General features: G+C 40.9%; 1 protein-coding gene across 1 annotated transcript; it reads right to left on the bottom strand.

The window, feature by feature from the left end:
- Positions 1–5007: 5007 nt before the first annotated feature.
- On the bottom strand, positions 5008–14533 carry LOC310857144 (putative polypeptide N-acetylgalactosaminyltransferase 8; the record flags this gene model as incomplete). The annotated part of the gene is made up of 10 exons (XM_083762755.1): positions 5008–5127; positions 5798–5968; positions 6311–6403; positions 6925–7062; positions 7402–7587; positions 9086–9200; positions 9963–10160; positions 11396–11582; positions 13424–13590; positions 14286–14533. The coding sequence occupies 10 exons, from the start codon at positions 14531–14533 to the stop codon at positions 5008–5010; spliced, it is 1623 nt and encodes a 540-aa protein (XP_083618881.1).
- Positions 14534–16420: the final 1887 nt, after the last annotated feature.

Consider the following 16420-nt stretch of genomic DNA (forward strand, 5'->3'; position numbering starts at 1 on the left):
TTGATGAGTGAGAAAGAAGAGTGTGGATGTTCCTCATAAAACAACCTCTAGCAAAGCAGCAGGTGTGTCACTGGCCCCGCGTTTTAGGAGGGCGACGCACATCATGTGACCCACCGTGGCGGGCGCCAAATAGGAAACTGTAATAGCAAAGGTCCATGTTTAATTGTTTATATTCTTGTGGCATTAAAGACACCTTAATGAACATAGCCTAAAACTGTGAGGAGGACCGCCGGTCCGCCACCATACCTGTTGGTGCGTGATGAATTTACACTGCACGCCCGAGTAGGAACTCCAGAAGGAGTGAGAGTAAGTGGTAGCAGTGTAGCCCCGAGGCTAAAAAGACACCAGCGGTCGGTCACGGTAAAGACCACAATATTATAATTCTGCAACAGATAGCATCGTCATGTTAGAAATCCATTATAATCAGAGACTTTGGAAATCATCAAATCATCATAGAAGCCTAAATGGTAGATTGGATTTACAAAATCTTAAAATACCAACCCGTCCAATTTTCTGGAATCTTATCAAAACATCCAGACTCCCCAACATGCCTGAAAAGTAAAAGATCATCCCATTACAAATCAGGTATTGCTTTTTTTGTCAATAACACAAACTGTGGCATTGCCTTGTCTCAGTGCGCTGCGAGTAAACTTCATTGGAAATCAGGAAACGAAAACTGAATCATCATAGACAGGTCAGAGATGTCACTACATACAGACAATAGTATCCCCGAGACAATACATTTATTTAGACACTTACATGCTTAACGTGTAGGTGGTGGCGTGTCCGTGAGATGAGTCACTGAAAGGGAAAATACTAGCCATTAGAACCATGTTTAAACATGTAATGCTAAACTGGCTAGTACTGGAGTATGCTTCTTCAGTTCAGTGGCATCGTCATGTTAAATAATAGCAATCCATTATAATCAGAGACTCTTTGGAATGTATCAAATCATCATAGAAGCCTCTATGGTAGATTGAATTTACAAAATCTTAATATACCAACCTGTCCAATTTCCTGGGATTTCAACAAAACAGCCAGATTCTCCAACATGCCTGCAAAAGTAAAAAAAAACAAAAAACTGACATTGTAGAGTCACTGAAATGGAAAATAGTCATTAGAACTAGCCTAAAATTAAGACTCGGATGTATTCCAACATTTTTGAATAGCATAGCTTGCCCCAAGTGTCACCTAGGCGTCCGGCATCTTTGTGCAATGCAATTTTTTTTTCTCGTCTGTGGCCGATTCCGTCATAAATTCACAATGGGCGGCAGTGGAGGGGCGCATCCGGTGAAAGACGGAATTACACTCCTTGTAAACGGGAGGCCCTCGGCCAGACGGGATTAAAACAAACATTTACAATAAATATATTTATACACGGACTGTGGGGGTCGACAATACATCTAAGAGGCTTAATGTACGGCTACATTAGAAGCATGAATTCCAGGCAATAAGGTAGTCATGACGACATGTGCTGTCAGTGCACTGTGAAGTAATCTTCATAGTTTTTACTCAGAGACTCTAGTCTATGAAAGACTGGAAAGACACATACTGTAGCTGGAAAGACACATAGTGTACCTGCAGATGTTAAAACCCCAAAACTGACACCCAACATGCCAGCTTTGGATATAGGGATGACACACACGCAGTGGGAAAGCGTGGCTTGCTGCAGCCCCACGGGCCAGCTTCTAGGAGACACTCAAACAGAGCATGTGCTGCTTAAATACTGGTAGCAATCAGGCCACTGATGAGTGGGCGGAGCATGGGCTGCACAGTGGGGGGGGGGGGAACCAAAGCCCATCCTGCTACACATGCTATGCTTTTCTCACACATAACGTACTGTTTCACAACCTGGTCACAGACAAATCAGACAACTTTAAAACCCATAGAATCACTCTACAAACAGATATTAAAAGCACGTGACCAAACGCCCAACTGTTACCACTGTTGCCATATAGTTCAAAAGTACAACTTATTTAATTTTGACAGCTTTAAACATTTTGCAGATTTAAGATTTTAAATGGACTTGCACCTCCACCACTGAAATAGATCATAGATCGAAGCTATACAGTGGTGACAGAGCAACCAGGGGCCCATTCCATGAAACTTGGATTAGAGATTAAGCCGGGCTTTAACACATATCCTGGCTTAATATATCCTGGATCAGTGATTAACCGGTTTCATGGAAGCTGGTTGATCTTGCCAGATTAATTTAACCAGTTAACCTGGATATGTTGAGGCTCGGTTTCATGAAAGTGATGCTACATTAGTTACCATGGAAACTAATGCTTTGGACTTAGCCTGCTCCGGACCAGGCTAACAGCCAGGTTTAACCTAATCCCGATGTCTTTACTGTTCATTAAGCAGTCAAACTGATCACAAACCAATGATGTTTTCCAGATTTATTCAATTATTATGGGTTTATGTTGCCTTATTTGTATCGGTCTGCATTAAAGGACTAATTTAAGCACTATATAAAACCAAAATATATAGGCTGCACAACATCATGACAGCTTGTGAGCTTGTAGATCCACACGTCCCAAACTCTTCTCCCTTCTGGCTCCAAAACTGTGGAATGCACTTCCCATTGCAGTCAGAACTGCAGCATCACTCCCAATCTTCCGCCGTGGTCTGAAAACCCACCTTTTCAGACTCCATCACGGCCCATAGCACTTACCCTACCCCCTTAGATAGCATTTCTGTAGACTTTAGATAGCATTTGATACAGACTTATAGCATGTTATGTAGACAGCACTATAATTGCATTGTATATAGTCATAGCACGCCATAGTACATATGTATAGCATATAGTATAGATATATAGTTTATATGTATAGTCTCATAATATAGATATTCCACTGTTACTTTCTTAGCTTACGCATGATTCATGATAAATGCTTTTTTGTGATGTATTCCCATGCTTTTTGTTCCTGCTTAATGTAAATCGCTCTGGATTAAGAGCGTCTGCTAAATGCCTAAATTGTAAATTGTAGATCAGCTGCTTTTGGTGAATGTTCCCCATGAATAGGTTTGCTGTTGTGCAAGTGCACGGTTAAGAAGAATTATTTTATATATTTTTTTATTTTTTTTGTAAAAGTGAAAACCACTAAATATTACCATTACTCATTGTTTTACAACATATTACCATTGTAACGTTTCACCCACTACTAGTCCTACATACTTACACCTAGAAACCCCATTCAAACCTATTTAGGTTCATCCTACGGTGGACATGTGTGCCTGAAAAGGAGTCTTTGAAATGTTTCATAGTTTTAGAAATATAGTGCTTTCAAATTTGAGACATTTATAGGCAGATAGTGGCACTTCAAAAAATCACTCCATTCACACTTTGTAAAATTCAGCTTACTGTGGAGACACATGCTGGAACTTTTTACTTTGAAATGTTTTGTAGTTTCTGAGTTATTTAACTTAAACGCCCAATGCATTCTCAATGGCAATAGCACAAACTTTGGCATGCTACATGAACCCATGACCCTCACCAGTCTGGCCCCTGTCTGGACAACAACCCCCTTCCCCAAAGGTAGCTCCCTCAGAGGACGGAGTTATGGCCAAATATCACAATGCGACAATATCATTATGCTTACATTATTAAGAATTCTGTTTTAAGTTAATAGTAGTGGTAAAATGTAAACTATATTTTTGGGGTAGTTAATCATTCAGTCTATCCACTATTGAGAGTATGTTCTCTCTTTAATTACAGCAGCAGTATTTATTTTAGAAGCTTAAGTCCTTGTATCAGTAAGTCTTGAATAGATTAGTAAAGATAATGAGATATACAGAAGGGGGCTGTAATGCAACTATTAAGGATGCAAACTGCCTTAATACCCCATGAAGAAGAAGGATCAGTAAATCTGTGATCCACATAATGGGTCTAGAGACAAAAAGCCAGACTGTCTTAAGCCAGGCTTGCTGATCCCGGCTCGCCAAATCCGCCAATTCTGAGCCTCGCTTGGCTTTAGTGGAACGGAATAAACCAGGCTGTAAAGATCAGGATTTTAAAAGCCTGGCTTTGGCCTAAATCCTGGATTAGTTAATCCAAGTTTCGTGAAACAGGCCCCAGGGCAACTACCAGAGGGGACTGCGAGGTGCCAACTAGATGTGTTTGGTAAAACATTCTCTGTTAGAGCCTCCCATCACTGGAACCATCTCCCTACAGAAGAAAGAGAGACCTCCAACTCTTAATCTTCAAATTCAACCTGAAGAGGTGGTTTAAAACAAATCTGTAATCATGAGTAATTATCAGCTCTATTTATCACCATGTTTATTTGTTCTTGTATTGTATTGTGTTGCATTGTATGTGTTTTTGTATGGATAGTTTTATCATCACTTTTTAAAGAGCCTGCAGGGACTATGGAAATTAGCTTATGCATGGTTAACTCTGGCCCATTTACATGGATGTGAAAACTGATGTGTTTATTAATGAGCATTGTCCCGTCTAAATAAATAAATAAATGTTCTCTACGCCTGCGACTCGGCGGATCATCACCCACAACCCCTTGGTTTAGATGGAGACCATATGGTCAACCTAGATCACGACCGACAGACAGACAGATGCTCTTTTTATGACAGTTTTGAAGGAGGGTATAGGAGTTACACTTTTTGGCATTCCACATTTTGGTGGCATAGCAGTGGTACCGAGGCTACCTTGGAGTTGGACATGACAGCTGTACTGTAGATACGAAATTGCATTTTGTTGTCTCTGTACTCTGTGCAGTCTGTACAGTAACAAGTTTAAACTAAATCTGATCTAAACATCAATCATAACTGCTCAATTTAAGCCAAGAAAGACAATAGTACTACAGAATAGCACAGAAGTAAAAAATAATGGCATTCAATAAATAAATAAAAAATTACATTGTAGCATCCACAATTTCTACAAAAAGGCTCTCAATCAATCACTAACTGGCTGACTCGCAATCGCACGCACGCACGCACAAGAGAGTTCAGACTCTTCTTTCTATCTTCCTTCCTTCCTTCCTTCCTCTCTTAGAAAGGTTTGATAATATTTTGCATTTCCCATCTCTGGCTGGTACATTCCTGGACCACCAGTTGACTGTCTGTGATCTCCAAACATCTCTTTGTCTTTATATTCTTCATTTCTTTACCCTAAAAAGAAGAGAACCAGAAAAGCAACAATTTGAAGTTTGTCTCCTGACTGAGTAGTAATACGATACCAGGAAAGTGGTATAAAAAATATGGTATTCAAATAGTAAGTACTATATCATCGCCAAATACCTACAGTACATGAATACCTGCTAGGAAACTAGATAGTATTAAAATATGGTTATATCCTTTAGAAATGGCTAGTAAGTACTAAGCTGTAAATCTAATTCACACATGATAACCTACAATGGAAATATAGGAAAATAGATTGTTTGCGGCATGCACCTGGTGGACAAACGTTGTTTTACCAGACAGACAACACACTGCACTTTAAGGATAGTAAATGCAAACCAAAATGACATTAATTTCTTTTGTCTGCGTACAGCCATAATCCAGGCGCTTCAGTGGGTTTTGTTGGCTATTAAAGAAATGTTTGGAACCAACAAAAGAGCCACAACAGGTATTGTACTTTTTTAGGAAATATCTAGACTCAGACTAGTACTAGAAATGTACCAGGAAAGTAGATGGTAATAAAATTTGGTTCAGAATCTACTTTCCTATATATGGGAAATGATCAAAACGATTTGAGAAGATTTTCACATACGGTATAATAACATGCACAAAATAGAGACCACATGTGAAAATGGTTAACACTGTTAACACAGTAGCCTACCTGAGTGAAATCCCAGAAACGGCTCATGCCCTTCTCCGTAGCCCGTTTACATTGGTACAGGCCGGGGATGTGAGTTGCTTCGCCCATATCGACCAGACACCTGTTCTCATTGTACTTGTGGGACTTGATGCGCCCAATGTATAGCTCACCACTCCCACGGTAATATGTGTACTGAGAAAAACAAAAATAAAGAAAACAGAAACCAGGTACACAAGGTTTGTGCTTAAATACTGTACATCTGAAGTCTGATACTTAGTTGCATATATATTATAAATAAATTATATATTTTAGTATACTTAGCTTAGTTTTAGTTGCTTGAAATAGATTATCTACTGGACATGTAGTATACTAAGTTTGTACTTAAAATAGTCAAACAATAAGTATACACAATATTATCAAATCTTGTGTGTGCTACAAGGTCACACTGCAACATGTTGGGAGCTTGTAGATCCGCTATTTCCATTGTGAAAACTTGTCAGGAGGCCTACAATTCCACACGTAAATGTTGCTCACTTGACCTCCATATGGTTGGCAGATGTCTGCAATGGGAGTATTCCACGGGGGGTGCCCAAAATCAACACACAAGTTGGTATCCATGTGCTTCATCTTTGTTTTATGCAAGTCAAGACGAGAAACACATAATGCATTAGTATGGGCTGCACAATACTGTACATCTCTTTAAGGTGTCTTAACTGCCAAGGACAGGATGTGCAGGGCAAGCTTGGTTATTATAGTTCTGCATTTTTCAGTAGCGTTGATCTTAAGTTTGTTTTGACTTTACACTTGGTCTGGTATAGTATTTTTATAGTAATATGGGGTAGTCAGGGGCAAGATTGAAAAGGTTGATTTGGAATTTATGAGTGCTCAAACATAATCAACAAGAATGTAACACTATATTGGTATTGATGAAGCGTGCACGATGCATGAACCACGTGACCTGTACTGTTTGATTCATTATCATCTTTGGCACTGTCCTGTGAATCCTCTACTTCCATTTAGACGCTTTATAGGCATTCATTCTTTTCCAGGTTTTATCTCCTCATGCTATGGAGAAAGCTGTGGGAGGCTAGTGTACATGTAAAATAGTGTATGTCTTTAGCTCCAAGCTCCACCCACCGTAAACTTACTTCGCCGGAGGCCACAAGATCGTCCAAGGGATCCAGTTGTGGATACACGTTCTCCAGGTACCACTTGAAAGGCTTACATTTGAGCCTCTTTCGGAGCTTCTTCCTCTCTGACACATCTCCGATATCTATCCCATGGTCCTTGATTGGGGGGGAATTAGTCTTGTTTACTGTATGTGTGATAGTGTATGAGTGGTTCTCAAAGTGACGTCTGGGGATCACCAGGGGTCATTGAGAGGGTTCCAGGGTTGTCCCGTTTAACTTTAACCACAATTGCATCGATATTTCAAAATAGCCAATCTACAAGTTCGCAACGGCGAGATCTATTACTATTTTCCAAACATCATGGAAAATTTTGAAAAATGTAGAATATTTTTGCCACAAGATAGTTTCAGATGGGGTACTGTGGCCAAATACCTTTTCATTTAGGGGTCCTTTCCTTGGCATGAAAAAAGTAGGAGAACCACTGTCCTACATTACCTTGAATGGCAGCCTCCAGGCCAAATTGACATTGTGTTTGTACTCGTCCATCCACACCTCTGCTACCCTAAGGGCGTTCCTCTTCATTACGGGGGCCAGGTCTGGCATATAGGGCTTGTGGGCCCTCTCAATGTGGGCAATCTTGGAGCAAGGAACAACCTCTATACTCCCTCCACACGTCCACACCTGTAATAATGGCTAATATTTACAACTTAGACCCTCCTTAATAAGACAGAACTGCTGTAGTGTGTATTTCCCCCACTGCACCAAATGTCTTTGCAGAAAATAGCTGAGATTGTATTATGTTCCTGTATACTGTACTGTACCACCACAAATCATCATATATACAGTCAATGTGTGTGTGTGTGTGTGTGTGTGTGTGTGTGTGTGTGTGTGTGTGTGTGTGTGTGTGTGTGTGTGTGTGTGTGTGTGTGTGGTAGGCTGCGCAACAGTGACACTTGGTTGTTAAAACCAACCAAATGCTATTTTCGTGATCGGACAGCCAGGGACCCAGGAACACACATAGCTGTCTATAGACCGATTCCGTACCGGTTTCATGGTCGCAGCCTACGTATTTCCTGTAGGCGGACTCGACATAGCTGCGGGAGCAAAACCCTCACCAGGCGCACCTCTTCCACTACAGTGAACGGCAGAGTGACTGATGTTAGTTTGCCTCAAACTTTACTCCTTTACCTGATTTTTTACTAACACTAACATTACAAAGATGCCCAGAACATCGAGATGAACCTTTGTAGTTTATGGCTGCTCCAACAGTAGTGGCAACATAAAAATAAAATAAAAACGGAATGTCTAATATCCACCGCGATGGCGGAGACCAGAGCCATTGAGTAATGGTTGAGACAAAGCAGTGAAAGATACATAACGCCAGTCTTACCCAATACCAAATATTTATGTTTTATTAACACAAGGCTGCTGTACTTTATACCTCATACTTTAAATGCTTAGTATGAGGTATAAAATACAGCAGCCTTGTGTTCATAAAACAGAAAGATTGGGTATTGGGTAAGACTGAAATTATGTATCTTGCAGGATTCTTCACTGCTTTGTCTCAACCATTACTCAATGGCTCTGGTCTCAGCCATCGCGGTGGATATTAGACATTCCGTTTTATTTTATTTGTTATGTTGCCACTACTGTTGGAGCAGCCATAAACTACACAGGTTCATCTCGATGTTCTGGGCATCTTTGTAATGTTAGTGTTAGTAAAAAAGCAGGTAAAGGAGTAAAGTTTGAGGCAAACTAACATCAGTCACTCTGCCGTTCACTGTAGTGGAAGAGATGCGCCTGGTGAGGGTTTTACCCCCGCAGCTACGTCGAGTCCGCCTACAGGAAATACGTAGGCTGCGACCATGAAACCGGTACGGAATCGGTCTATAGGAGTGGTTGCACCATTCCTATAGAAATTTAGTGAAAATGAAAGCGGTTTTCCAAGTTTTCCATCCGTCAGTGACAAAATGTAAGCATATGAGATAAACACAGAAACAGATCACCTGATGAAGGCCGTTCACGGCCGAAACGTTGTGTTATTTATGGTGTATTGAATAAAAAACAAACACCTTGGAGCAAACCTGTGTGCGGACTCTCCTCTCTTCACTAAACACAGAAACAAGCACAATTGTTGACCCATATGCTCTCATGTGCTGTGTTGTTGTGGTTGACTCACTCGGATTCCTAGCTCAACGTTTTCCCCACCATATACTTCCATTCCTTCATCAAGGGCCCCAATTTCTCCTAGAAACTTCCTGTCTGCAGCTAGGATCCCCATGACCGATGGACTCCTGGAGAAGATATTGTGACTGATTACATTATGTGTCTGACATGTCAAGTTGTCAAACAAAACATTTGATACAGAATAGATCTTTACTGCCAGTGACATAGCCAAGGCTTTGTTCACACTGTTATTTGCAATTAGATCAGATTTGTGTGTCTGCAAAAGGATGTATACACTGAGTAATGAGTACTGCTTAATTTAGACGCTGTCTTACCATGGTGTCGCCCTTGCCGAAAAAAGCACAACTACAAGATCGACAAATTTTTGCGAGCATCACCATCTTATGATTAGTATAAATTAGGCTTCAGTGTCCAGACTGTGACACAGCTCTAGAAATCAGATTTGAAAAGTATTACAAACCACCTCGTTATGTGGTTCGATGCTGGTTTGTAAAAATAATAATTTTTAAAGGACCAAGCCGTCCTGACAGGACTTGGTCCTTTATTGTTTTTGATAGTTTTTTTTCTTCTCCTTATCCTTCCGCCACAAATAGCAGTTCTGGCTGAACCGTGCAGTCGGTTTTTGCGAAACTTGGACATCTGGGCACTGCCAAGTCAGTGCAAGTCTTCAAGAACCCCCCCCAATCAAAGCTGACTGCATATTGTTCTTATTGCTTATGCCGTCCTGCTTGGTCCTGCCTTATCGCTGCTTGCAGCTATATTTCTTACTCAGATTCCAATCTAGAGCAGTTCCAAAAATTGGATTTGGGCTAGCGTGAACGTAATATCCCACGGCCAAAACAACTCTAATCAGTTTGACTTGAACTTACTTGCCAGGCATTGAGGGATCGTTGAGCTTGTACCACTCAGGCCTAAAGCTCTCGTACATGCACCACAAGGCCCAGTCGAAGGCATGGGCAGAGGCATGGTAAGTCACCACAGCCAGGTCATAGTAGTTGACCCTGTCAAACACTGGAGAGACCACCACCGTTCTGTCCAGTTTGATCTGTGTCAGCAGAGGCTCCGCCCTAGGAACAGAGTACAGATACCTCAGTATACCCAGTAAGCAAAATGATCTGTTGTGTACTTTACTCAAGTTCTATACTTATGTAACTTTTTGAGATACTTTTGCTTCACTCGAGTATTTACATTTTTACACCTCAGAGGAAATGATTGTACTTTTTACTCAAAGCTGTCAAAGAACTAGTGGAGTAACTCCACATTAGCCGCAATTTGCAACTCTAGATTTTTTTTACAATGGGCTGAATCTAGAGTTGCAACACCCTCCATCCACTTCCTATTCATCTTTTGTTGTTTGTGATCTGCTTGTCTTAAAGGGATTGTGACATAAAAAAAAAGTTTTGGAATTGTTCTTATTTTTTTTTAGGTTTTCTAATCTCAATTGCACCCAAAAAACATGAACTTTTAACATTCAGTAGATTTTCTGTGATCTGGGGTTTTCTGGCTCAAACAGGTGCTCTGATTTGCCGGCAGTAAGTGATATAAGACCCTGCAAATCCCATATATGTCAATGGGATTTGCCAGCAGATGTCACTGTTTTCACTGTGTTGCCCGTTTTCATTGTAACTCAAAAGGCTTCCAAACCCCAAAGAAAACTTCAGACCACAGAAAAACAAGCTTGGCAGATTGAAAGAGGATAATTCAAGCTTGGACTGCAGCTGCAATGTTGGTGAGTTTAACGTCATTTAAGACAAGCAGATCACAAACCAAAAAAGATGAATAGGAAGTGGATGGAGGGTGTTGCAACTCTAGATTCAGCCCATTGTAAAAAAAATCTAGAGTTGCAAATTGCAGCTAACTCCACTATACAGTTATTTGATTTGTTTGCTTACTTGAACCATTAGTCAAGCAACAGCCAGTCCGATCGTTCCAGAGTCATATCATATGGATCTCTAGATCAAACGGGTACATTCAAGTTAACTGAGTAAAATCTTATTCTCTAACAGGGAAACTTAAAAGAAACAGTCAATGTCATGACAGCTCTGATGGTGAACCCCCCCCCCTCTATACCAGAAAGCACCCTGGCTGGGCCAGGCTATTTCAGCAACAACCACCGGACAGACTTAACCAATTTCAACCTGGCTTCTAAATTGTGGGCATGCCATTTATTGGCAAGATTTACTTGCTTTTCTTTTCTTTTCTTTTAATGTGAAAATAGGAGATGATCTTGTAGATCTGATATTTTCGTTGCTTTTGCATGAAACTTGACTAAGATGAAATGTGGAGATACACGGTTTCCTACCACATCTCATGGACCTCGATGTGAGCATCCAGGATAGCCACCACGTCAGCAGTAGCAGCCGTCCATCCAGAGATCCTGGACGAGGCTAACCCCAGCTGCTCACCATGCCTCACTCTCCCAATACGAAGCCCTGGGTTCTGTTCCTGAATGGACTTAACGTATATGTCAAGGTCCCCCTTAAGGTCCTCTGATTTTAGAAGGAAAAACAGAGAGGGAGATTATGAATGGGCCTGCATAATCAACAAGGAGCATAGTTGCTGTTTACCATCGCTGGTAACTTCAAGTATTGCATCATTTATTATTTATACTTGCAGCAGTAAAATGTGAAATAGATACCTGCAAGCCTTTAAAGTAGATTAGCTCCATTGTTAAATTAAAGTCCTCCAGACCTAATTATAACCATCATTAGTCAACCAACCATTAGTTGAGTTGTAGCAGGTTCCATCACCATGTTGTTTCTTTGCCAATTTAGTTACAATGGAAATGGTATGAATGTATTGATTGATTTTTTTTCTGTATCTGCCGTTTTTTAGGTCAATGTTTGTTTTAAAATCGAGAAATTGTTTGTTTAGTAACTAACATAAACATTAAATCCCATTAACAATTGTTATATACCTGGCCTAGGGGAGCCAAGTATACAACAAAAAACAGGGGAGACACAGTATTCAAAAGCAATATTAATCAAAAATAAGGATATCAAACCAAATCAGGAGCAAATAGATGAGGTGTGGAAGTCAGTAGTGTAGTGCGTAATGCATGAGTGGAAGGTATGGGTGCATGTTGAGGAAGGTGCATAGTGGGAGAAGTGCAAGAGAGCACTGAATACAACAGAGCTGAGGAAGGGACTGGGGAGACAGGCTTTTATACAGGGCGTCGGCACCGGGCCCAGGTGCCGCCGCTTGTCTGATTGTCCCCAATCCACTGCAAGATAAGGAGAACAGAAATTAGGACAGCAAAGCAAAGAAACCAAACTAACCTATTATATTATAAATATAATATAAAGCTACACTAGACCACCTAATACAATTACAATACTACCATATACCATACCATACACCCTAATATATAGTACAATACCATCTATACAGGGGGCCGTCACACAATAAAGATAATTTAATGTTTGTTTTACATCATCATTACATCACCTAATCATGGCAACATGAGTTAGACTGAGTTAGACTTAAATATATAATATTAGAGTTAGATTAATAGAGGTTACACGTAAAACATACCTGTATGTATTAAGTTTGGATGACCATTGACCTCCTCGATGTTGTAAGATGATAAGAGCGCCCCTCAGTTCACACAGTTGTGATTTTTAAGACAACTCTGTAAAACTCTGCCCCATGTATGGAGTTGACTGAGTTTGTGCCTGATGCCATGAAGACATATTGAGGTTAGACAACACTAGTCCTAGTGACATGAGCGTGACGACGTGGTCCACTTCCCATAAGCCATTTTAACCGATTCTCTGGACGGGAACCCCTTTTGGTGTTTTAAGCATTATGTTATACTTTAGTTATTGAAAAATAGCAGATCTACGAGCTTGTATGTCTGCTATTTTTTGAAAGATTCTTGTTACTGAAATGGAGGGATCATGGCATCTCCTATAGCTACGATAGAGAAGTGCTGTGAATCTCTCTGGTGCGGTCTGCGTAGTCAGCAGGAGAGTAGCCTCGATACCCAGGCTTTCATTTCGTCTGCGCGAAAGATGAAAGCCTGGAAAAAGCCGTGGGCTGAACCAGTCTAAAAGTGGGAGTCAACCCTTCCGGGTGGGCGTCGCTCTAAATGATGTGACGTAGCGCTGCACTAGGGGGGAGAGGAGGGGCCGGGGGTGACGGACAGATCGATGAGATCCAATCAGGGTGCGCGCATTTCTGAGGCGCGACCCGCCCCTCTAGGCCAGAAATGTCTCTGCTTAGGTCAGGCTAGCAGGAGAGGGAATCAGACTTGTTGACTCATCTGTACCCTTATATAAATTGTATAATTAAAATGAACGTGTCACCACCCTGTTCTTATCATACCAACCATTGGAGCTGTTATCATCCACCAGAATGATTTCTCTCAGCAGGTTTTTGGGTGTTCGGTCAATGATGCTGCGAATGGCTCTCTTGATGATAGACAGGGCCTCGTCCAAGAAGACCAACACCACTGCCATACTTGGAAGGTCCTTTGGGTACTTCTTTTCTTTACACCTATTCAAGTAGAACAAAATGTATTCATCTGAAAATATTTCAATGTTTTGGAATTGAGGCAGTCTAATGTAAAAAATAATGATGGCGGTCTTTTTGAGGACTGTGCAAGTATGATACATATACCCTGAAGTAGGCATCGTCCGTTCAATAAAAGTTTTATCTTTTCCTTTTTTCAAAAGATATAGCTACACTACAATCGAGGGAATCAGAAAAATCAATGCAGAATGAAGTGTTAAGTTCATGATCAAATGATTGTCATTGCAATTCCTACCACATTCTGTATTTGTGTCATGTTTTCTCTGCTTCTGGTTCTGACATTAACTGACATTAACGAGACTGACATTAACGAGTTCCCAACCGTTGTTCAAAGAAACCTTTTGCTTTTTACGATCTATTCCTGGTTTGGCAGACACTAATATCTACAGTTAATCTTACTCATATACGAGTCATACGACGAGCCATCTCAAACCTTTTAATTTCAAGGACCACCAGTTCGTTATACATTAGGCCACAGACCCGCATATAACTGTAAGGGTCCATTTGGTTCCAAACTATCAATCATTTAGCTGGGGGCCCCTGGTCCTTGAGGGATGTATCTGTCTCTCTTTTAAGTGGCCTCACTGGCCTGTACCCCTGTACTTACAGTTAGACAGGTCTTGTCCAGCCAATAAGCACCTAAACAAAAACACATTTACCTGGGATTGCGAGTATCCGTAAGAACTCGATCTAAAGGTAGGCGGTCACTGAGAAAGACATTGTAACCATATTTCTCAAACAGAGCTTGTGCCTCTTTCTGGTCATCTTCAGATAGATCCTCCCCCCAGTCCTTGAACAATTCAGAATTGGGGAACAGTTTCGTCTTCAGTTCCTCCACTGGTTGGTTTATCAGCAACTTCATTGAATCTATGACTCTTCCACGACTTTTGCGGTCTTTTGCAAGCATCTTTAGCATGGCATCCTGTTTTTGTTCGAAGATTTTAATCGAGTTGTCTGTCAACAAAGGGTAGACAAAATTAGTTACATCAAGTATGAGGGGAACGCTGATAACATAGGCTGTGATGCCTGACAGTGTGTCAGTGATTGGATCATGTATTGTGCAACGCTCATCTGCCACGGACTCCAATGTCAATTGTTGAATGGGTGTAACATTATTTGTACAAAGAAATGTATTTCCCTTCCATCTAGCCTCCAACATCTGCTGAGTCTGACAGGTAAATATACTCCTATATTTAATTACCTGTATTACAGTATTTGCCAGTCTACTGTAGGGGGAGGGTGGAAGTAAATTTGTATACTGTATGTCATGAGGAAAGTTAATTGAAAATAGCTTTGCACTTGACACTCATAAAATGTTGATATTGCTAAATTCCAAATATTAACAAAGTATTCCACAGCACCCCTGGACTGGCACACTGAGAAACCCTGCTCTAGTGTTTATGATTCCACATACTAAGAATTAAGCAACGTACACTGGTTTTATAAGCAATCCATCCATATTGATTTATTCATTTCATACATTAATTTACCTAATATAAACAGGTGCAATTGCAATCATATCTATCTGTCTGTCCATTCTACACACACCCACACGCGCAACACACACATACGCGCACACGCACGCACGCACACACACACACACACACACACACACACACACACACACACACACACACACACACACACACACACAAAGATATGGATTAACTATTGCCCGACTCACAGAGACCACTGATGTTTTGCTCCAAATCTGCAAATGGTACCAACGGTGTTTTGTCGCTCTCATCGTAACTTGTTTTAAATGGGTTGTATCCATTCATGAAAGACATGTAGCTGGCCAGTAGAATTGCTCCCAGCAACAGCAGGATAGGACGTTTTATCCACAAAGCTCTCATTGTCACTGCCAAGGACACTGTCCTCATCTCATGATACAAGGATCTTGTACCGACCAAGATGAACTCACTGAACCAGTTTATCCTATGGCACGTATACGTACACGCACACACACACACGCACACACACACACACACACACACACACACACACACACACACACACACACACACACACACTATAGGTACTACTGGTTGCAAAAGCCCAAACGTGTCCGTTGAGTTCCTAATACGTGATATTTGTTCTCTGTAGCGTACAATAAATAATAATAATAATAATTAAACATCAAATGAACAGGATACAGACCACAGCTTAAGAACAGTCAAAAACCAGTTTACCTCTGCCATGCACTGGCAACTCTGCGCCTGATTAGGGACAGGATAAGGATTAAATACCCTCCCTGTAACCATGGCAACCTTGATTGGCAATGCAGTGACATCAAATGAAACATGGCTTACACCAGTGGTCCGGGGACCCCCAGGGGTCCTTGAGGGAGTTCCAGGGGGTCCCCAGCTAAATGATAATTTGAAACCAAATGGACCCCTTATGGGTTTGTACACTCTCAGAGTTAAATTAACATTGATTTCACAATATAAATCGGGTGTCCCAGAGATAGAAATGCCATTAATGGGGGTCCGTAGACTAATGTATGTCAAACTGGGGGTCCTTGAAATTAAACGGGTTGAGAATCACTGCTAAAGCCATAGAAATATTCTCTTATGGGGGTCCCTGGCATATCTCTTCAAATGGGGACTGCAGGCTAATTAGTGTCAATTTGGGGGTCCTTGACATGCAAAAGTTTGGGAACCACATGTCTTACACTGTATATATAGCATTCCAAAGTCAAGGTCAAAGTTCAAAAGTCAAATGTATACAATCACAACCGATCTTTAAAGGAGTGGTTTTATTTTTATTTCACTGAAATAATTAAAAAGTAAAA

This window comes from Protomyctophum parallelum, assembly GCF_964188405.1.
Source record: "Protomyctophum parallelum genome assembly, chromosome: 4".
Lineage (NCBI taxonomy): Eukaryota > Metazoa > Chordata > Actinopteri > Myctophiformes > Myctophidae > Protomyctophum > Protomyctophum parallelum.